Source organism: Balaenoptera physalus (genome assembly GCF_965194825.1).
Source record: "Balaenoptera physalus genome assembly, chromosome: 8".
In the NCBI taxonomy this organism is placed as follows: domain Eukaryota; kingdom Metazoa; phylum Chordata; class Mammalia; order Artiodactyla; family Balaenopteridae; genus Balaenoptera; species Balaenoptera physalus.
The window spans coordinates 100,524,129-100,547,253 of NC_138887.1; the positions used below are offsets into that span (position 1 = coordinate 100,524,129).

General features: G+C 42.8%; 1 protein-coding gene across 1 annotated transcript; it reads left to right on the plus strand.

The window, feature by feature from the left end:
- The first annotated feature begins 438 nt into the window (after window positions 1-438).
- Window positions 439-22,763, plus strand: GARIN1A (golgi associated RAB2 interactor 1A). The gene is given in 7 exon segments (XM_082472414.1): window positions 439-2,903; window positions 3,383-3,440; window positions 14,544-14,728; window positions 15,685-15,931; window positions 17,476-17,523; window positions 17,525-17,598; window positions 22,395-22,763. Coding segments are annotated over 6 exon segments (783 nt in total). The 5' UTR covers window positions 439-2,903; window positions 3,383-3,410; the 3' UTR covers window positions 22,594-22,763.
- The last annotated feature ends 362 nt before the right edge of the window (window positions 22,764-23,125 follow it).

Below are 23,125 nucleotides of genomic sequence, written 5' to 3' on the forward strand. Positions count from 1 at the left end.
TGGACCTCACAGACGATTGTTTCTGCTCTCCCAGACCTAGCAATTTGGCCTTTCCATAAAACTGGAGGTCTTTTTTTTTTTTATTCTTCAATTCACCCCTCCTCCATCCCCACCCCATGTTGAAGCACATTCCCTCCTCTGCCTATGGTAATTTACACACTCGTGTTGGTGTACACATCATTTTGTTTACGGTGAGTTTGATTTACTTTTGCCAAAGGGTTAAGAATGGTGCATGGTGTCCTCTGCTAAGTCAGTTTTACTTCCTGAGTGTTCTTAAGCTTAAGTGCCACTACCTTAGAAACCAGTGGTTTGAGCATCACTTTTATTTATTGCACTATGGTAGTCATTAGTGCTGTTTACATATATTTCCAGCTTCCCACCTTCTGGGCACATGGTAAGATTGTACTCCCTGGTCTTGTTTTTTTTTTTTTTTTGTACTCTCTGGTCTTTTGTGGTTGGCTGGGCTTACGTGACTTGTGTTGGTAACAGAGTACTCTCAAAAATATAGTTGGCTTTTTATCTCTGATTTCAGGCAGTGTCATGTGCCAGTAGCTGCCCTTTTCTAGACATATTTCTTAAATTTGATGTCTTTTCTCATTCTCATGCCTCCCCAGTTACTTTGGGGCATTTTGATCTTTCAGTTGGAGAGCTGCACCTGAAGTCTCTTCCCCAAGCAGTTTAGCTTAATTGAAATGGTTTACTGGGTGCCACAGCCTTCGTGAGGTCTTGGCTCTAAAACAATTTAAACTACTCAGAGGTTTTAACAAAGATATGATGGCCATACCGTTGTTTTGATCTTTCTTATGAGTAGGGTAAGCAACTGTCCCTGTGCCTGGCAGGGTTGCAGGACTTTCAGTGTTAAAACTCGGACAGTTCTGGGCAAACCAGGACGGTTGGTCACCCTCCCTGCAAAGCTGAGTTTGAATTGTCACTGGAGTTTGAATTGTCATTTGAGTGACTTCCAAACATTTCTCCATTTTATCTATTCCCACTTAGGGATGAGAAGCAGTTGCTTCTGTGAACCCGTATGATTTCCGTAGTCTCTCTGGATCCCTATGCCTACTTGCAAGCTGGCCAGTTCTCTTCTGAACTCATCCTCCAGTGCTTTGTCAATGCAACCAATTGTATACAATTCCTGCTGCTAAAATTCTGTTCTCTGACGCTTTCTCCTAGTTTATTAGGTAGATTATTAAAGTATGACTTGTAAGTTACTGCAGGCAACAGTTTCACCAAATACTTTGCCACTATATGACATGGGTTGCCATCCTTCGAGCCTCCAATAAGATTTCTTTGCTGCCCTCCACGTGTTATTGTCATACTATTAGGGTTTTTTGTTTTTGTTTTTGTTTTTTTGTAGTATGCAACACCCCCCTCTAGATTCCAATCTCCGTATCAGTCAGGACAAATTAGGTTATGCTGCAACAACAACCCTAAAATCTTCGCAGCTTCAAACAGAACAATTGCCTAAGGATGCCCTCCCAAGAAGCAGAATTGGGGGCTAGTCAAGAAATATTCCCTTCCCTCAGGGTAAGGGGCTCTCATCACATCTGCAGAGTGGGACATCACAATCACTAGGCTGCTGTGTCTCCCACTTGTCCCCTCTCTCCTTACTGCATTTATCCTGTCCCTGTTCCACCAGTGTCTATTAGGTGTGTGGCACATGGCTTGTCTTTTTAGTTTATAGTTCTCTAGCTCACGCCACATCTGAAACTGGTATAGGAACTACTGTGCATCACTCAGAGTCTTTAATTTGAACTTGACGTTGTGACTATAGGGAACTCTTGGGTTGCTTCCTTTGGTGGGGGGGAACATATAATGAATATATTCCACCTGCCGAGGAATAGTGAGCTGGGAGATAATACTGACTAGAAGGGTCATTAGTAGTCCTCATTAATGTTCCCCAAATATTTCTGCCCTTGTCTTCCAAGCACATGATAGAATCGTACTTCCTGACATCCTTGTGGTTGGATGGGGCCATGTAATTAGTTCCAGCCAATAAGCTGTGAGTAGAAGTGACTTGTGTCAGTTCTAGGTTGGAGCATTTAAGCACAGGTTCAAAAACCTCCAAAGCCCTCTTTTTCCTTCTGCCACAGTGACCAGCAGTGCTCCAAATGGAACTGTTCCATTAGTGTAGGTCCTGGAGTGAGGATGCCATAGAGTAGAGCTCTCAACTGGTTCCTGATGAACATGTAGTGGATGTGAGAAAAAAACCTTTGTTGTCTTAAGCTACTGTGACGTAGGGTTTTTTGCTAACTTTGCCTATCCTGACTGATACATTGCTTACTGCCCCTACTGGGTGCCAGGCATTGACTAAGATCTCATCACTACCTACCTCAGATAACATATACAAGATGAAAGGGGGGATGCATGTAAACAAATAATATTTCATGGTTTTATTATAGAATAATGTGTATAGGACAGTGGCTACATAAAGTTGTTTATGGCAGGAGATGGATGTTAAGGAAAAGCTTCTTAGAGGATCTGAATTTTATTTTATTTTATTTTTAATTTTTTTATTTTGGCTGAACCATGTGGCTTGCAGGATTTTAGTTCCCTGACCAGGGATTGAGTCTGGCCCACAGCAGTGAAAGCGCCGAGTCCCAACCACTGGACTGCCAGGGAATTCCCAGAGGATCTGAATTTTAAAAAATGAATAGGCTATCAAGTTAGGAGAAAGTTTCCCAGTAGAGCAAACAGTGTGAGGAAGGGCATGGAGATGAAACTAAGCACAACATATTTAGAAAACTGCATGTATTTAAATATTTTAAAATATATATTAATTATTAGCTTGAAACCTTAACTCTAGTGCTATCTCGTGGAATGGAAGGAAAGGAAAGAAATACTTTAGGTGTATGCCGTGTGATGCTTTCTGGGTTTGAAGGGCTGCACTCCTAAAGCTTAAGGTAGGTATCAGAAGATTAAGGACTGGAAGATATGATCTAGTTTAGCACTGTCCAGTAAAGATATAATGTAAGCCACATATATTATTTAAAATTGTCTAGTGGTCGTCACATTGAAAAGAAAAATAGGAAAAGGTATTTTAAACAAATTATAGTTAACCCAATATATTAAAAATATTTCAATATGTAATCAACATAAGTTATTAATGAGATGTCTTACATTCTTTTATTTTTGTACTAAGTGTATATTTGTACTGGTGAGTATTTTATACTTACAACACTTCTGCCTTTGGATTAGCCGCATTTCAAGTGCTCAATCACATGTGGCTAGTGGCTAGTGTATTGGATGGCGTTTTTTCATTTTACTACAGAGGAAACAGAAGGAAACTATATGACTTAGGCAGTATCACTGAATTAATTGGTGGTCTATTTCCAGTATGCAGCTCTTTTGTCTACAGCATGATTTTTTTTTCTTTTTCAAGGATTCCTCAAAATTCAGTACAGCAAAATATGTCAACAATGAGCTTTTTCACCCCTGAGGTAATTCTTATGTGGGCACATGTGAGATTTTGTTTCTAAGCAAACTTCCTGTAACAAAATTAAAATTATAAAATGGCTATAACTTACAATGTTTATTTTACATGCTGCTTTGCTCATAGAATATCAGTAATGCCAACAAACTTGATTTGCTTTACATGGCAAACATATACCAACTTAACTCATAATTCATCACTTGAGTGCTGTCTTTATTACTGTTTCTTTTTTTTTTATTACCCTTTTCTCCTAGACCTTGTCCATACACATCAGGCATATCTACATTGTAAAAGTATGAGGTCAATTTGGACTCCTTTTCCCCTTTTGCTTAATATGAAATGCAGAATTAAATAATTGATAAAAGCAGGTAGTTTTATGTAATCTGAGGAATTCTAAATTGAAGAATATTATATTCATAAGACTTATTAGAATTAGAATATTTATGTAAGAAGGGGTAGGAAAAGTTAAATGTACTATATTGGCATAAATATGTAGAAACATTGTCTAAAAGGATAAACGAGAGATGACAACAGTGGCTTCATTTTGGGAGAAAGATGGGAACTGAGCCAATGATGGGTGGGAAGGAGACTCTTCGTCTCCCTTTTGATACTTTTTGATGTTTGTGTGAATGTGTTACTTGTTCAAAATTTTATTTTTAAAAATGCCTGTAATCAATCTTTTCCTTTTATAATGTCTATTTTTAAAAGCCTTCTGGACTTTTTTAAGATAAATTTATTTATTCAATTTATTTTTGGCTGCGTTGGGTCTTTGTTGCTGCACATGGGCTTTCTCTAGCTGTGGTGAGCAGGGGCTACTCTTCGTTGTGGTGCACGTGCTTCTCATTGCGGTGGCTTCTCGTTGCGGAGCATGGGCTCTAGGTGCGTGGGCTTCAGTAGTTGTGGCATGCGGGCTCAGTAGTTGTGGCTTGTGGGCTCTAGAACGCAGGCTCAGTAGTTGTGGCGCACGGGCTTAGTGGCTCTGCGGCATGTGGGATCTTCCCGGACGAGGGTTTGAACCCCTGACCCCTGCATTGGCAGGCGGATTCTTAAGCACTGCGCCACCAGGGAAGTCCCAGCCTTCTGGAATTTCGATTGGTATTTTATTGAATCTACAGATCAATTTGGGGTGAATTGTCATCTTAATATTGAATCTTCCAGTTCATGAACATGATATATCTCTCCTTCTGTGGTGTCAATAAGGAATTTTGTGTCTATGTTCACAAGTAATGCTGGTCTGAGGTCTGTTGCTTTCTTTTCTTGTATTGTCTTTATCTGGTTTTGGTAATGCTGGATTCATAAAACAAGTTGAGAACTATTTCCTACTCTGTTTCCTGAGTTTGTATTACATTGACATTATTCCTTAAATGTTTGATAGGCTCCTCCAGTGAAGCCGTGTGGGCCTAGAGTTTTATTTGTAGTGCGATAACAAATTCAGTATCTTTGATGGATGCATATATTTGATTTTTCCTAAATCAGTTTTTTAAAAGTCAGTCAAAGGAGCTTCCCTGGTGGCGCAGTGGTTAAGAATCTGCCCTGCCAATGCAGGGGACACAGGTTCGAGCCCTGGTCCAGGAAGATCCCACATGCCGCGGAGCAACTAAGCCCGTGTGCCACAACTACTGAGCCTACGCTCTAGAGCCCATGAGTCACAGCTACTGAGCCCACACGCCACATCTACTGAAGCCCACACACTCTGGAGCCCGTGCTCCGCAACAACAGAAGCCACCGCAATGAGAAGCCCGTGCACTGCAACAAAGAGTAACCCCCGCTCGCCGCAACTAGAGAAAGCCCGCGTGCAGCAACAAAGACCCAACGCAGCCAAAAAATAATAAATAAATAAAAGTTAAAGTTTTTTCTAAGTCAGTTTTAGTAATTTCTACGTGATGCCATTTGTATAGCACATCTAAGTTGCCAAATTTATTGGCATTAAGTTGTTAAAACTATTTCCTTATTATACTTTTAAAATCCCCAAGCTCTGTAGTGATGTCTCTTCTTTCCTGGATTGGCAATTTGTGTTTTCTCTCTTTATTTTAGATCCCGCTAGCTACAGGTTTCTCAATTTTTATAAATTTTATTGCTCTTTAAAAAAATTTTAACTTTTGGTTTCATTGATTTTTCTCTGTCCATTTTCTATTTCATCGATTTCTTTTTATTCTTTACTTCATTCTATTTAATTTAATTTGTTCTTTTTTCTAGCTTTTTTAGATGGAGCTTAAATAATCGATTTTTGGACTTCTGCTATGAGCATATAAAGCTATAATTTTCCCTCTAAGCACTGCTTTAGTTGCATCTCAAAATTTTTGATATATTGTGTTTTCATTTTATAAAAAATATTTTATAATTTCCCTTGTGATTTTTTCTTCGATGATGGGTTATTTAGAAATATGTTGTTTAATTTGCAAATAACTTGACATTTTCCAAATATTTTTCTTTTATTGATTTCCAGTTTAATTCCATTATAAGAAAACATACCCCCTGTAATTTTAATTATTTAAAATTTATCGAGACTTGTTTTATGGCTCAGCGTATGGTATACCTTGGTGAATTTTTTAAAATAAATTTATTTATTTTTATTTATTTTATTTTTGGCTGCGTTGGGTCTTTGTTGTTGCATGCGGGCTTTCTCTAATTGTGGCGAGCGGGGGCTACTCTTCATTGTGGTTCACGGGCTTCTCATTGTGGTGGCTTCTCTTGTTGCAGAGAACAGGCTCTAGGCACGCAGGCTTCAGTAGTTGTGGCGTGTGGGCTCAGTAGTTGTGGCTCACGGGCCCTAGAGCGCAGGCTCAGTAGTTGTGGTGCACGGGCTTAGTTGCTCTGTGGCATGTGGGATCTTCCTGGACCAGGGATCGAACCCATGTCCCCTGCATTGGCAGGCGGATTCTTAACCACTGTGCCACCAGTGAAGTCCCTTGGTGAATGTTTAATGTGCACTTGAAAAGAATGTGGATTCTGCTATTGTTGAGTGAAGTGTTCTCTAAGTATCAATTAAATAAAGTTAGGTAATAGTTATTCAAGTCTTCTGTATTCTTAATGATTTTTCTGTCTACTTGTTCTGTGAATTTCTGAGAAAGGAATGATGAGATATCCAACCCTAATTATAGATTCGTCTGTTTCTCCTTTTAGTTCTATCAGTTTTTGTTTCATGCCTTTGAAACTCTGTTATTGGATGTATATACATTTAGGTTTGTTTTGTCTTAATAAATTAACCTCTTTATCTTTTAAAAATGTCCTTTATTACTTGTATTATTCCTTGTCATGAAGTCCTCTTTGTATGATATTAATATAGCCACTCCAGCTGACATATGATTAGTGGCTGTGTAGTTTATCTTACTCTAGCCTTTGACTTTTTAACTTATTTCTTTATATTTTAAGTGGATTTCTTGTACATAGCTGTGTTTTTTATACAGACAATATGTGATTTTTAAAAAATATTTATGTATTTACTTATTTGGTTGCACCAGGTCTTAGTTGTGGCAGGCGGGCTCCTTAGTTGTGGCATGTGAACTCTTAGTTGCGGCATGCATGTGGGATCTAGTTCCCTGACCAGGGATTGAGCCCAGGCCCTCTGCATTGGGAGCACAGAGTCTTATCCATTGCGCCACCAGGGAAGTCCCAATATATGATTTTTAATTGGAGTATTTAGGCTATTTACATTTATTATAATTATCAATAGAGTTTAAATCTATCATCGTTATTCTTTTTTCTAAGTTTCTTCTGTTCTTTGTTTCATTTTTTCTTCTTTTCTTTCTTCTTTTGGATTAACTGAGAATTCTTCAGTGTTCTATTTTACCTCCACTATTGATTTATCAGCTATACCTCTCTGTTTAATTTTTTTTAATGGTTCCTCTATTCTAGGGTTTACAATAGACATCTTTAACTTATTACAGTCTACCTTCAAGTAGTATTATACTACTTCATGTATAATGTCAGAGCCATGCAACAGTACACTTTTATTTCTTCCTTCTCAACCTCTGCGCCATTCTTGTCATGTATTTTACTTCTACATGTGTTCTAAATTTGATGTTACATTTTACATTGTTGTAATTTTTAAACAATTGTTATTTAAAGAACTTTAAAAATTGTATGCAATATATATTTTAATATGTATATTTTAAAATTTTACTTACATATTTACAATTTATAATGTTCTTATTCTTTGTATAGATATAGGTCTATATTTTTTATTATATTTGGAAAGTTTCCCACCCTTATTTCTTCAGATATGTAGCTAAGACAGCCCTGACCATGTCCACAACTCTAATCAGACTACATTTAGTGTTGTAGTGATTCTTCCAGTATGTGGCATACCTTGTACATAGTATCTTCTCAGTAAATATTTGTAGAGCCATACATAGGATATTTCTTTAATGCATTTTATTTTAAAATTTATTTATTTAAAGAGGAAATACAGGCTCATAGTAAATAATTCAAACTAACAAAAATATATATACTGTGAAAAATAAGTCCTTTTTTTCACCACAGTTACCAATGCCCTACCCCTCCCAAGGCAACCACATTTTTATCCTCCCAGAAATTTCTGGGCATGTTCAAGCATGTTCAAAGAATATATGGATATATATTCTTTTAAAATTCTTTTTACCCAAGTGATAGCATACTGTTCTGCATCTTGTTTTAACTTAATAGGTCTTGATAATCATTCCATATCAGTATGTATAAAGCTACCTTATTCTTTCATTGGCTGCAAAACATTACATCAGGACTTCCCTGGTGGCGCAGTAGTTAAGAATCTGCCTGCCAATGCAGGGGACACGGGTTCTATCCCTGTTCCGGGAAGATCCCACATGCTGCGGAGCAACTGAGCTGGAGCGCCACAACTACTGAGCCTGCGCTCTAGAGCCCGCGAGCCACAACTAGAGAAAGCCCGCATGCAGTAATGAGGACCCAACGCAGCCAAAAACAAATTTAAAAAAAAATTACATCATATGGGTTATGGTTAGGGTTAAGGTTAGGGTTTGTATTATAATTTAACTGGTGCCCTGTTGATGGATTTTTGTTACTGCAAACAATGTTGCAGTGAATATTCTTCTACTTATTTCACACTAGAACTGTCTACACAAGTAAGTGAGGTACTCTAGCACATGTGGTCATACTGATGTTCTCTGTGTCATTTTAATTTTTGGTTTATGCTACAAACATTGTAAGAGAAATTTCCTATTTTTTGTTACAAGGAAACGAGAAAAAATGTCAAGAACAGAGAGCACTGTGATAAGAAAGCAAAAGTAATAACCTTAAGTGTGTTGGAATGTTTAAATGCCTGGTATTACAGACTTTGCATCAATAAAAAGGAAAAGTTTTCTCTTCTAATGAGCAAGTCTTAAGAAGAAATGAGCTAATGAGATATAAGCTCCTGCTTCTGATGCAACAGCTTTGGGAAAACAATGAGAAGCAGGTTTCCCTCCTGATGATAAGAGAAACACCAGGAGATTTAACCCCAGTCATGTGTGGACTACAACAGTGTGTGTCTTAGGAGTCTAAAAGACAAGAGAACTAACTTAACCCCTTGGCTTTTTCCTTGAATAAGTGCCAAAGTGCGAGAGCCTGTAGCTGTACAGCCGAAGTCTGAGAGGGATAACTGATGGCTCATCCCTCCTCAACTTCATGCAACCTGAAGAAGTCTTTAAGTGAAAGTTTCTTGTCCTGATACTAGGGACAGGAGACTGCAGTGGGAGGGGAGGAGTTCGTGCCACTACAATGGTGTGATAGTAAATGTTTAACAACCAGCTTTCCGAGGGAAAAAAATATATATATAATATGTATAAGTATACATGTTTTGTTTTGTTTTTTAATAAATTTCTTTGTTTATCTTTTGGCTGCATTGGGTTCTCGTTGCTGGGTGCAGGCTTTCTCTAGTTATGGCGAACACGGCTACTCTTCATTGCAGTGCGTGGGCTTCTCATTGCAGTGGCTTCTCTTGTTGCAGAGCACGGGCTCTAGGCATGCAGGCTTCAGTAGTTCTGGCACACGGGCTCAGTAGTTGTGGCTCACGGGCTCTAGAGCACAGGCTCAGTAGTTGTGGCGCATAGGCTTAGTGGCTCCGCAGCATGTGGGATCCTCCCGGACCAGGGCTCGAACCCATGTCTCCTGCATTGGCAGGCGGATTCTCAACCACTGCACCACCAGGGAAGTCCAGTATACATGTTTTTTTTCTTAGTAAATTTTACTTTATAAAATTTTACTTAATAAAATTTATACATAGCACACAATTTACAACTAACAATAGAATATACAATACTCTTTATTGTAATTTTCAGATAGTCAGTTGATTTTCATAGAAAGCTTTCATGGATTTTTGTCAAACTTTGTATTCCTAGCCAACCTATGTAACTGACAAGCCAGTGTAGTTCTGACATGAATGTTGGCTGATTTTTCCACTTACATTAATGAATAAGGGGAATGTGAAATAAAGTTGCATGTTGGAATTGATCTGTTAATGTTAAAGACAAGCAACTTCTTTGCTAATTTAGATAATACCTTTCAAATACTGGAAGATCATTTCCTCAGATTTCTTTTTTTTTTTTTTTTTGGTGCCCACAATATAACAGCTACAGACACACTTTTAATCGGCACCATTGGCATTTTCTCTTATCACTTTAGACAATCAAAACAACAATAAATCAAGGCCAAATTTGTAGCATTGGCTGATTTCCATGGTGTAAGTAACTCCCAGCATGGCTGGTCTCAAGACAGTGACCACCATGAATTTTCCGTACATGAGAAGAGAGAGGCAGTGGTAGCACAACATTATGTATCATTTCTACCATGTAGATGTAATAGATGCAGATAACAAGGGAATAGAGAGACATGAAATACAGTAAAATAATTAAGAAGTGATGAGTTTGGGCATTTATTACCTTGTTTTGTTTTTTTAAAGGGAACTCTATTTTATTTATTTATTTTTGGCTGTGTTGGGTCTTCGTTTCTGTGCGAGGGCTTTCTCTAGTTGCGGCGAGCGGGGACCACTCTTCATCGCGGTGCGCGGGCCTCTCACTATCGTGGCCTCTTGTTGCAGAGCACAGGCTCCAGACGCGCAGGCTCAGTAGTTGTGGCTCACGGGCCTAGATGCTCCGCGGCATGTGGGATCTTCCCAGACCAGGGCTCGAACCCGTGTCACCTGCATTGGCAGGCAGATTCTCAACCACTGCGCCACCAGGGAAGCCCTATTACCTTGTTTTTTATATAACTTATTTAATTGTAAGTTTATATTATTAAATTTTTAATAATGGCTGTGTTTAACAACTGACTCATTAAAATTCCTAGAGATTTAACAGTTGGTTCTCATGGTCTTTTTTGTGATGCTCCAGCATACACTGTATCACACTTCCTCATTTGCTCAGTTTCCAAATAAATAAACCTTTTTGGTTGGTTAATAGCCTGGTGTGAAAAAAAAGAAAAAAAAAGAAAAGAAAATTATCCCATGCGATGGGAGAGGGAAGATTGGGCTGAACTGCGGGCCCCATCTTGAGCTCTCCTGGCCCAGTGACGGCCTGACATTAGGCAAACAGGTCACATTTACAGAGAAAATTTTTGTGAGAGGCGTCGCCCTGAGTGGGGAGGATTGAAGGCTGTGGGTTTCCCGATAGCCTCCCTTGCTGCTGTGGCAGCTCGCAGTCTGGCCATAACCTTGGGAGAGTTGTTTTCCTCATGTGTGTGGGGAGATTGACTGAAAAATGGAGCAGGCTACATTATTGCTAGTTTGTAGTGAGTAGGAAAGGGGAGAAAAACATCCTGCTCACCCCCAGTCCTTCCTTGCCTCTTCTTTTTTTTTCCCTTTCCTGTTGTTACCCGTCACATTCCCTGATGTCATTCCTGCCATTGTGAGCCGACAGGCCCTTCCCAGCCTGGGGGACAGCCGGTAAGTCAGGAGGGGAGGTGGAGCTGTGGAGGTAGGGGAGTGGTGGTCACACCAACACCCTGGAGTTGGGCTGGGTCTGAGTGGAGCCCCAGGGATGTTCCCCAGCCCATCCTTCCCAAGAACCAATGAGTAAAATTAGGAGCCTCCCACCTGAGGTCAGGGAACCAGGCCCTGGAGTGGAACTTGGGGTTGAAGATGGCCTCCTTTGTCAACTGATTCATTCTCCAGAATTCAACTTGTTCTCTGACTCGGTGGTGTTTGAAAGCAACTTTATCCAGGTACCCTTGGGCAGCTCAGGGCCAGCTCTCCTTCCCTTTCCAAACCTGTTCCCGGGGATTGGTCCAAAAAATGCCGAGGCCTTTGAAAGCCCTGGGGAGGAGGAAGAAGCCAGGAGAGCCAGAGAAACGAGAGGGTCTGGGTCCCAAGTTCACCTCAGTTTGTGCCTCCAGCATCACGGGACTCCCTGCAGGTCAGATGCTTTCGGGAAATAGAGTTACACCTGCAGAAGGAGACAGCAGAACCCACTCTCCAGGCAGGGTTCATAGGCACCCTCCCGGGGCCGCTAGTCCGCACTGGCTGATCAGAGGGGCTGAAGGCAGCTGTAGGAATCCCTGCTCTGAAACCCAACCTTCTTTCTGGGATATTATTATACAAATACCCTTGCATGAGACCAAGGTCCCTGGATAAATTAGCCTTGCCCAGATTCTACCATCCCCCAGAAGAGGAGTAATATGACCTTTGGAAGTGAGTGTTTGTGGCCCGGGAAGCATGGAGATACCAGGAGTGCGGGGCGGTCATTTCAATCCCTGTGACATCTTACCAAGGTGCTACCCCGTTCCCTCCAGTGGTCTGGCTGGTGACCACCTGTGCTCCGTTGCAGGTATGGCATAACCAGTCAGCAAGCTGTGTGAGAGGCAGGAGATGCAAAGAGAGATCAGACAGTGTCCCTGGACAAGAAGCTTGTGAATTTGTAGGTTTAAAGGACATAGTATAAAATGGGAGCTGTTAAGAAAGCTCTGTGTCGGAGGGTTTGGACCAGCTGAACCCCAAAGCATGAGCAGAGCACTCCTTCAACCTGGGCAGTTGTGGAAGGCTTCCCAGAAGACGGGGTCGTAAGCCATTCTTTGAGGTCTTGCTGAGACTTTGGTAGAAGAGCAGGGGGAGGACCTTCCAGGCAGAGGGACTTCAAGTTCCTGGGTGGAGGCAGGAGGCTGGAATGCACGGGAGGGTCTGCAGTCAGGAATCCATTCGGTGGAGTTGAAGAGTGATGAGGAGTCACAGGAGAGAGGGTGGGAACAATTGGAGGTGGGTGTTGGGCTTAATTTGGAGACCCCTTCACAGAGCAGCGAGCTACTCTCTGACGAGGTCCCCCAAAGGTTCATGGCTCTGGGTGCTCCCTGGTCCCTGCGCTGCCCCAGGGAGCTGCATAGCTGGGCGATCAGCTGGCAGCATGGGCGGCGTGGGGGGGGGGGTGTGCTCATGCCTAACACACACTCAGAGGAGAATGAGCAGTACCGTGGGAAATCCAGACTCAAGATATCAAATTCTAGTCATGTCCTTGGGTGTGAGATTATGGCGGCAGGTTTATTCTCCTAATACGTTCTCTTTGGCCTAGTATTAAAACTGTTTAGATTCTCTGGATGGACGCTAGGCGACTCAGGCAGCAAGAGACTCAGACTGTGCCAGGGAGGGGGGAAGACTGCCTGCTGAAGCTGGCCCACGGCAGAGCTAAAAGCTGCCTTGAACTGCTCCAGCCCACGTGGTTATGCTCTTCCCTCCCTTCCCTCTCCTCAGCGTCACGTGACATCACTATCATCACCGCCAAGAAACATCACCCGCAAACATTTATTTATTACTCTCAGTGTGTGTGGCCCTCTGTGTTTTGTAGCACATATGAATTTCATTCCACAACATGGGCTCCAAGAAATGTTACTTTTTTTTTTTTTTTCAAAAATCAAAATTCACTTTCCTTGGGGCACCATCTATACTCATGCTTGTGGGAACTAACATTTCAGTCATTCCTGGGGCTTTCCCCTGGTCCCCAGTTCCACCACGGGCTGTGAATGGCCCCGATGGTCTTGCAAAGCCTAGGATATTGGGAGAAGGCCCTCTGGGCGTAGGGGTCACTCCTCAGATGTTCCTTACCCTGGTCCCTGTGGTTCCTTAGAGGCCACAGACCTGGTGCTTCTCTGCCCGCCCTGGAGAGTGAGGTAGGGGTGTCTTAGCTGAGACACTGTGCCCCAGTGCCAGGCCTCCATCTCCCTGTCCTGCCACAGCCCCGAGTGCTGCAAGAGAACAGGTCCTTATTACACTCAAGACCTAGCAACAAGCCCGGCACTCTCTCATCCTGGGGGAAGCTCCCCAAACCTCCCTCAAGTTGGGCTGCCTGAGTCTTCTCCGTTCAACAGCTCTTTCCTCACTCTCCTCCCCTTCTGGAATTTTCTTCTCACAATCTCCCTTCCAGACCATTAGAAACCTGTGCTGGGGCTTCCCTGGTGGCGCAGTGGATAGGAGTCTGCCTGCCAATGCAGGGGACATGGGTTCGATCCCTGCTCCGGAAAGATCCCCCATGCCGCGGAGCAACTGGGCCCGTGCTCCACAACTGCCGAGCCTGCGCTCTGGAGCCCACGAGCCACAACTACTGAAGCCCGCGCGCCTAGAGCCCGTGCTCCACAGCAAGAGAAGCCACCTCAGTGAGAAGCCTGCGCACCGCAACGAAGAGTAGCCCTCGCTCGCCACAACTAGACAAGAGCCTGCATGCAGCAATGGGGACCCAACACAGCCAATAAATAAATGAATGAATGAAGAAAGAGAGAGAGAGAGAAAGGAAGGAAGGAAGGAAGGAAGGAAGGAAGGAAGGAAGGAAGGAAGGAAGGAAGGAAGGAAGGAAGGAAGGAAGAAAAAGAAAAAGGAAGGAAGGAAGGAAGAAAGAAAGGAAGAAAGGAAGAAAGAAACCTGTGCTGGCTTCTTACTAGTGCATCCTTTTAAAATTAGTAATGCAAAGGACACGAAGAAGGGCAGCACAGCATTCCTGTTGCCAATGAACGTAAGTCTCTCTGGGGAGACCCACAGGAAGGATAGATTCAGGTCATGACCCAGTCCAGTGTGCCACACACCTGCAAGAAGCACAGGTGCTCTAAGCCTGTCGCCAAGTTGAAGAGCCATTTTCTAGCATCTGTAACCTTCCATCCCTGTCTCTGCTTCTCTCTGACCCATGTGCCTGGGGCTGATTTCTAGGTCACTAAGCTTGGGAACTGGATGGATGTCTGTGAAGGGTCTACCACTGTGATCCTCGGGGTGACCTCCTCGGTGCCCTCCTTGCCACTCCCCAACGTCCTCCTGATGGCCAATGTCACCTGGCCCCAGGGTCAGTTTTCCACCTGGAGCACACCTGGTAGTGCCCCAGTCATCACCCTCAGCAGGTAAAGAAAGGCTTGAGGGAGGGGCCGGAAGGGGCGGGATGAATGACTGCATTGTTTTGCAGCTGGACTTTACTTATATATTTTTTTATTTTGTTGCCTTTGTGTTTGTTTTTTTTTTTTTTAGCAACATAATTTTCTTTTTTTAATTGGAGTAAAATTGCTTTACAATGTTGTGTTAGTTTTTGCTGGACTTTAACTGAGAAGAAAGGACAGTGTCCTTTAGCTGATGAACTATGTAGAGACTTCATTCATTCATTTAACAAGTATTTACTTAGTATCTATGTGCACCAAGCGCTGTGCTTGGTGCTGTGGTAGAGCACCAGTCCCTGTCTCGGCCTAGTTTTTGAGAATCTTGGCTTCCTTTTGCTTATTTTTTTTTGTCAATATCGACTTAGAGGTTTTCAAAAAGAAAGGTGAGCGATATGATAGTCAAATAGGATTATGAGGTGTTGAGATTGAAAAAAAAATACTGGATGTATAGGAGACCTCCGTCCATTTTCTTAATCTTTCAGCACAGTTAATCAGGATCTAGGGAGGAGGAGACCTGAAAATAGAGCCAGAAAACCTTAGTTCCATTTCCTACTTAAGAAGGTCTAAACTTGGGTAAATCACTTAGCTTCTCTGAGCCACAGTTTCAAATTCTGTAAAATGGAATTAATACTACTTATCTTTCCTTCATCAACGGGTTGTTGTGAGGACTAAACAAGATATTATACATCGACTCTCAGCCATTGTTATTGGTGTGGGCAGATTCTTTAATAACTAAGGCCCTGGAAATCAGAGAAGAGTCGGTCTTAGTGATCATTCCCATTCTCAGACCACGAGCTTTCTCCCTTGGGTGTCCCTCACGCAGAGGTGAGCGCCTAGTGAGGTTGACCCAAGCTCTAGGAAGGCACCAGCTTGGTTGATTAAAATCACTGATGCCTCTGCCATGGGAATTTCCTGATTGTGTCCAGGATTCTCCCACTGAAGTACGTGGAGCTACGAATCTGCGACCGGCTCCAACGCATCCTGAGGGTTAGGACAGTGACTGAAAAGATCTACTACCTGAGGCTCCACGAAAAACACCCAGATGCTGTGTTTCAATTCTGGATCCGCTTGGTGAAAATTCTGCGGAGAGGTCTGTCTATCACCACAAAAGACCCGAGAATCCAGTTCTCTCACTGCCTGGTGCCCAAGTTGCCCTGCAGCTCCACCGAAACAGTAAGTTTCACCAAGATCCTGCCAAGAGATCCATAGGGTCAGCTGGGAATCGGAAACATATCACCTCCCGAGAATTGATGGGTATTACGGTCTAGTGTTGTGTGGGGATGAGCAGACTTCTTTTTCAAGGGTCAATGATACGCACACACCAAATTGAGGTCTACAGACATAAAAAGTAAATTAACTTTGTTTTCCAAAAAAAGAGCTATAAAGTACTTCACTCACTTAAAAATTGTTTGCTGTTTTTTGCTGGGGTTTTTTTTTTTCAGTGTCATAAAGGAATAATGCTCACTGAAGAAAATCAGAAAATTACAGAAAAATCACCCCTGCTTCTCTCCAGCCCCAAGCAATCACTTGGAACATTTTGGCATATTTCCTTCTATTCTTTCATCTTAATTTTCAATTTATATATTTGAGGACATTAAATATATATACATTTCTGAATGTTGCTTTTTTTTCCAATTTAGATATCATAAGCATTTTCCCATTTCTTTTAGAAGCCCTTTATATACGTCATTTTGGTAATTTCATGCTATTCAGTTGTATGAATGGGTTAAAATTTACTTCACCATTCCCCTAATATCATTCATTCAGAGTTGTTTAACATTCAGAGTTGTTTCTGACTTTTCATGATTGTAACTGATGCTACAACAAGCATTTACGTATCGTCCACATTTCTGATTGTTTTCTCAGAATTGATTTTTAGAAGCAGAATTCAAAGGGTACAGGCATTTTTAAGACTCTTGATACATACATACTGCCAGATTATTTCCAGAAAGTTCATACCAAATTGTACTCTCTCCAATAATATGAGTGACTATGTCACTGTATCCTTATCACAATTGAGAAGTATAAATTTTAATTTTCTAGTATGATAGGCTGAAAAAAAGTGGATTCTCTGATTTTTCAATGAATTTGAACACTGACCTTTTCTTTTTTGCATTGGCTCTTGTGTTCTTTGGCCAGTTTTCTATTGGCAGCTTTGCATTTTTCTAAATTGATTTGTAAACCAGAGCTTTTTATATATCAGGATTTTTAAGCCTTTAATCTCATGTTTTTGCAAATATTTCCCCTAAGGATTTGCTTTTCCCTTTTAGTTTATTTAAGGATTTCGTTTCTTTTCTTTTGACCCATAGAAGGCTTTCCCAGTACCTGCTTAGGGTAGAAGGTCAGGAAGGAAAACTTGATAGATTGGATAGCCTTAAACCTTCCGATTTCAGGATGGAAACACTTTACTCGTCTCATGTAAGTGGCATACTTTAGGCACTCTATCGCTGACTTTGAAAGTCAGCTCTGCTGCTCTGGTTCACAAGGTTCAGAGCCTGTGCTCTGGGCAGATGGCCACAGCAGCCCATCAGGGAGAGGAGGTGATCCTGCTAGGGCCCCATTTTTGGTCTGATGATTCGAGGGCTTGATGTTGAAGGAGCAGGTTCCCAGGACTAGGCTGGCAGACACAAGTGAGTTCCTTCAAGGTTATGGCCCCAGGAAGCCAAGGGCTATCAGGGAGCAGACCTGGCCATCTGACTGCACGTTTCTCCATCCAGTCTGGAAGCAGCCTCCTGTCATCCTGTCAGTCCAGTGAAAGCTCCATGAAAGCTCTTGGCAGCCGAGCAGACCAGTGACTGTTTCTCGAATCTCTCAGGAAGGTCCCAGCTCACAGCAGACAGGTGGGTCCTCCGTGCAGGCAGCGCCGACATCCCTTCCCGCAGCACAGAGCCATGGCGCGGGGAGGGGGGTGGGGGCGGGGCGGCGGTCAGTGACACCCTCTGCCTACCCATCTCAGTTCCTTCTTTTCACTTTAGACCTTTGCATGTGACGTGTCCCCTTAATTTTATTATAAGCCTGTCCTTGGGAGCAGGGTCAGTGGCTGATTGATCTGAATAATCCCTAGGTAAACCCCAGTGTTTTCATATGGAAGGTGTTCAGTAAAAGGAGTGAGGCATGAATAAATTAATTCAAAGAAGGGCAATAAAGCAGGCTCATGGAGTTATATATTGACTATCTCCAGTCCCAACTCGCAAGGGTCCCTTGGGTAAGACAATCCCAAGGCCTCCTTGCCTCACTTGTCTATTCTGTAAAATGGACAGAATAGACATTAACCCACATGGGAGACCACTGCTGGCTCCGAAGTTTTACTAATCTACTAAGTCATTGTGTTAGATTCTTTCTGTAACAAGAGATAGAAAACCAAAGCAAGATTGTTCAATCGATACATTGAAGAAGTACAACTTGTAGGGTATCATCAAAATGCAAAATTTTTTCCTTTCCTTTATAATTTTTTCAGCGGGAGAAGTTGTCTTCTTGCCCCTGGATAAAAGCTGGTCTCTGGGCAGGCCCCATAGCATATATGGGCTCCCTCTTAGAATATAAAAGAGTTCTTTGGTCCCTTTAAAGTGCAAAAGCAGCATCAGTTCTGAAATTAAAACATCCAGTGCCTGAAAATTATCAAAACTCTAAAGTGGTCACATCACCCCCCTTCAGTCAGCTTGGCCTCATATTAAGATGGCCCTTCATTATGGGGACTGGACTGTCACTCCTCTCCTTCTGCTTCCTGATTCTAAAGCTGGCTTTTTCTCTCAGGAGCTTTCTTGGGTTCCTTGAAGTCCTCACCCCAATGCAAGGCCCCCGCTCAGGCCCTGGCTCTGCAGGCGTCCACGCACTCAGGCACTAGCTGTCAGAGTCCCCTCACCTTTAAGGGAGTCCTTGCGGGTAGGGTTTACAGTGGCTCCAGGCGGGCTCTTTCTCTCCGGTACAGTTGACATCTTGTCCTCAGGAAATGTCCTCTCAGACTTTGACCGGCTACTGGAGGGAGGACTGTGCCTCCTGGACACAGAAGCAACTCCTCTTCACTCTGTCATCAAAGAAACCTGCTCTCCTGGTTCTGCCACCCTCCATGTTTCCTGGGTGGGAGTTGTGCCCCGCCACCTACTGGGTCTCCCAGACCCCAGGGGCCACTGCTCAAGGTCTCTGGGTGTTCCCAGGAAGCCTCTGTTGTTCAGCTAGAGGGGAATGAAGGAGCAGCTCTATACAAAGGACTCTCCACACATCCTCTCTCTCAGTGCTTTCATAGCCTTGCTCTGGGGCAGGGTCCCAGCTGTGGTCATGCTGGGTCAGTTCTCCCAGGTCATGGTGCGCCTTTATATGTACTTTCCAGTCTTTTTTTTTTTTTTCAACTTCAAGATAGTATTCTTGAATTATAATGTAAAATTTTCCTCTTTGGGAACTCTTACTGTTTGTATGTTGGATCATCTTTGCGTATCTAATTACCTGCCACTTTCTCTTTTTTATTCTTTTTTTTTTTTTTTAATAGTTAGTGGTTTTTTTTTTAATTTATTTATTTATTTTTGGCTGTGTTGGGTCTTCGTTTCTGTGCGAGGGCTTTCTCTAGTTGCGGCAAGCGGGGCCCACTCTTCATCGCAGCACGTGGGCCTCTCACTATCACGGCCTCTCTTGTTGCGGAGCACAGGCTCCAGACGCGCAGGCTCAGTAGTTGAGGCTCACGGGCCTAGTTGCTCCGCGGCATGTGGAACCTTCCCAGACCAGGGCTCGAACCCGTGTCCCCTGCATTGGCAGGCAGATTCTCAACCACTGCACCACCAGGGAAGCGCCCTCTCTTTTTTATTCTTGAAACTCTCCTGCTTTTACCCTTCTGTTTCTCTTAAGGCATTATCTGCTTTGTTTGTTTGTTTTTCTGTTCTTTCTGGCTTTAGGCTTCGTTTTGGAAGTAATTTTTACTTCTTTAGAAATGTCTAATTCTTTTCTCAGTTTTATCACCGCATTTATAAATCTTTTATTTATATTTTTTTATTTTTATTTTTTAGGCTGCACCACACAGCTTGTGGGATCTTAGTTCCCCAACCAGGGATTGAACCCGGCCCTCGGCAGTGAGAGCACAGAGTCCTAACCACTGGACCGCCAGGGAATTCCTATAAATCTTTTAAATTCTGACTTAGTTTTTCTTTCATATGTTCTGTCATTGTCTTAACTTCTTTTAGCTCATTTTGAAATGCTAGGTTTCACTTTTCATTTGTTTTGCAGGCACATCTTTTTAGTGTGCATCCATCGTCTGTAAGGATTTATGATGCTTCATAGCTTCTTTTCTTTTCTTTTCTTTTTTTTAATTTTTGGCCGCCTTGGGCGGCATGCAGGATCTTAGTTCCCAACCAGGGATCGAACCCGCACCCTGCTGCATTGGCAGGCAGAGTCTTAACCACTGGACCGCCGGGGAAGCCCCAACCTCTTTCTTCCTTATATAATTTTGTGTTGCCTTGGATTATGATCTCTGATGTGAACGGTTTTCCTGAACCTTTGCGGGTGAGAGGCTGGTCAAGGCAGCTTTCTGGTTTGGGCTCCAGAGCTCCCTCTTGTGTCATTTTTGTGAAGTGTTTATGGCCTTGTATTTTTTAGGATTCCAGGGCTGTGTTCCTCTCTCCTATCTTTCCCTGACCTCTCTCTTTCCTTTGCTTTTATTGTTCCTGTCCTACTCAGTTTGGGTTCCATTTCCAGTGGTTTTTCCTTGTTTGAGGACGCGTCCTGCAAGGGAGAGTGTTCTGGTGGTTTTGAGAGTTCTTAAGGCACATACTTCACCAGCCTCTTCGGACTGTACCACGGACCCCTTGCACTTACTTCCAGTTTCCTTCTTCTCAAATTGGCTGGCTGCACTTACCACTGAGAAGCTGCGGGAGATGTAGGAGCTCTCCTGTTTACAGGCACATCAGATGCCCTGTTGCTTCTCTCTGCTTCCTCTCACACAGATACTGATAACCTGTGGGCCTTGGAGCTGTCTGTAGCTGTAATATTTTATCTGAGCTTTTCTCAAACAGGCCTTTATCTGTGGGACTCATGTTGGCCTAAATTGGAGGGGCAGGGGTTAACCCCAAAGAGCCATTGTAAGTTTGATTCCATATCAGAGATATTACTGGCTCAGGAGAAAAAAAAATTTTTTTTTTAATGTAAAATTTATTTATTTATTTATTTTTGGCTGTATTGGGTCTTCGTTGCTGTGCACGGGTTTCTCCAGTTGTGGAGAGCAGGGGCTACTCTTCGTTGCGGTGCACGGGCTTCTCATTGCAGTGGCTTCTCTTGTTGCCGAGCACGGGCTCTAGGCATGCGGCCTTCAGTAGTAGTGGCACACGGGCTCGGTAGTTGTGGCTCGTGGGCTCTAGAGCGCAGGCTCAGTAGTTGTGGCGCACGGGCTTAGTTGCTCCGCGGCATGTGGGATCTTCCCAGACCAGCGCTCGAACCCGTGTCCCCTGCATTGGCAGGTGGATTCTTAAGCACTGCGCCACCAGGTAAGTCCAAAAGTTTTTATATTAGTTTCTCAGCTTGGAAGTTCTTGTACCATATATCGTTTCAGACCTCAAACCAGTATTGGGACAGTCCCAAAGATAAGAATTTTCAGCAGAGACTTTTGTTTTGACCCAGAATCCAAGTTGATATAGATGAGCTTGTGGCACTGGACGGATTTCTTTCTGGTGTCCCTTTTTGCCGAGAAGGTGGCTTTGAAAGTCCTGGACTTATGTAAATACCTCAGTTAATGCCCTACCTAGCTCGGGCCCAAGACTTTATCTCCTGTGTCTCATGGCCATAAAAACCCAAGGCCTGGGTCACCAGGACTGGCCAGTGCCTCAGGCAGCCCCACTTTAGCTCATACTTCACTGATCTTTAATTTTGGTCCCTGGGATTTTTACTTTACATTTTGTGAGTTTAACAATGCATTTAAAATTGTGTGTGGATTATATTTTATCCAGCATTTCTAGGTGTTTTGTGGCAAAGACATTTTTAGATTATTAGGCCATATTGCCGGTCTCTGGCTAAATAACCCTAAAATTAATTTCACTGGGAAAAAAAAAAAAACAACTCACTGTACTTATCTCTGAATAGTAAGTGTGAGTGATTTTTATTTTCTTTTGGGTGCTTTTTTATAGGGTTTTTTTTTTCATTTAAAATAAACATGTATTTCACTTGAAATCAAAATTTTTAAAAATTTTAGCCCAATGTTTGTTTTTCTAGACACACAAGTGGTTGTGATTTTTTTTTTTCAGTTGTTATTGTTTTGGAGAACTGTCTGAGGTTTTCTTTGCACTTATGCTGATACCTGGCAGGCTACAGTGGGCATCAGGCAGATCCCAGTGGGTTCAGGTCTTGCCTTTGACTCATAACATGTTACATTCTCAACACATAAAAGCAAGGCTTAAGATTTGGAGGGGTATCTGTTCCACTTCAGCAGAGATGCCTTCGCTCCCGCCTCCCTCCCACTTGGCTTTCTCTGCTCAAGTTGCTTGTAAGTACCTCATGCCATAAATACATGTTGCCACTGCCCATCATTTCCATATTTAGATCTAGGTTCAAGGCACTTATGCTGGAAAAGACGTAATTTAAAAAGTTTTAAAATTAGATTCTTAACAATGCTTTCTTTTTCTTCTATTGCTTTCAATGACCCCGACATCCTGGGCTACTCCAGAAACACCGATACCACCGCTGAAATAGATAATTTCAACTGCTATGACAAGACACCCTCTCCAGTGGCATCCCCTGTCAATTCGAATATACCCATGAGAGCCACCTTGAGCCACAGTCTCTGGGAACAAGAGAATCCAGAGGAGCACTTCCTGCAGGTTCCTGTAGCCAGTTCCCTAGGAGAGAACTTCCTGGGACCCTAACACCTAGCCAAGACAGGGTCATTTTCCCAGGCTTCGTTCAGTCCACTTGCTACAACCTTCTATAATGCTCTTTTCCTATTGTGGCCCAGATGACCATGGGAGAGGTAAGATGGTGTTTATAACAAGGTGCTTCAGTACTTCCACCAATAAACCTCCAAGTGAGTCCCTAATTGTTGTAGTTTGTGCCATGGGGGGTGGAGGTGGGGAGGGGCTGGAGAAGGACTAATTAGGAGCAGTAGCTTACTCCTTGGGGAAATAAATGGAAAAACATTCTGTTAGCTCAGTTGAAACCCCCAAACAGCCAAGCAAAGCCAAGAAAGCCAGTCCGGAGGAAAGGACCTGGGGAGAAATCCAACTTCCTCTTACAAAGGGATAGGGGGAAATAGAGACAGGGCTGCTACAAGCCCAAAGTGAAAGAATCCTGAGAATGATGGCGACCAACTAGGAGATGTTTTTGTGTTGCCCCACTTACCTCAAACAAGAACGCGAGTCTTCCTGCCCCATTCCCTGTGTTAATGTAAAGCTATGAAAG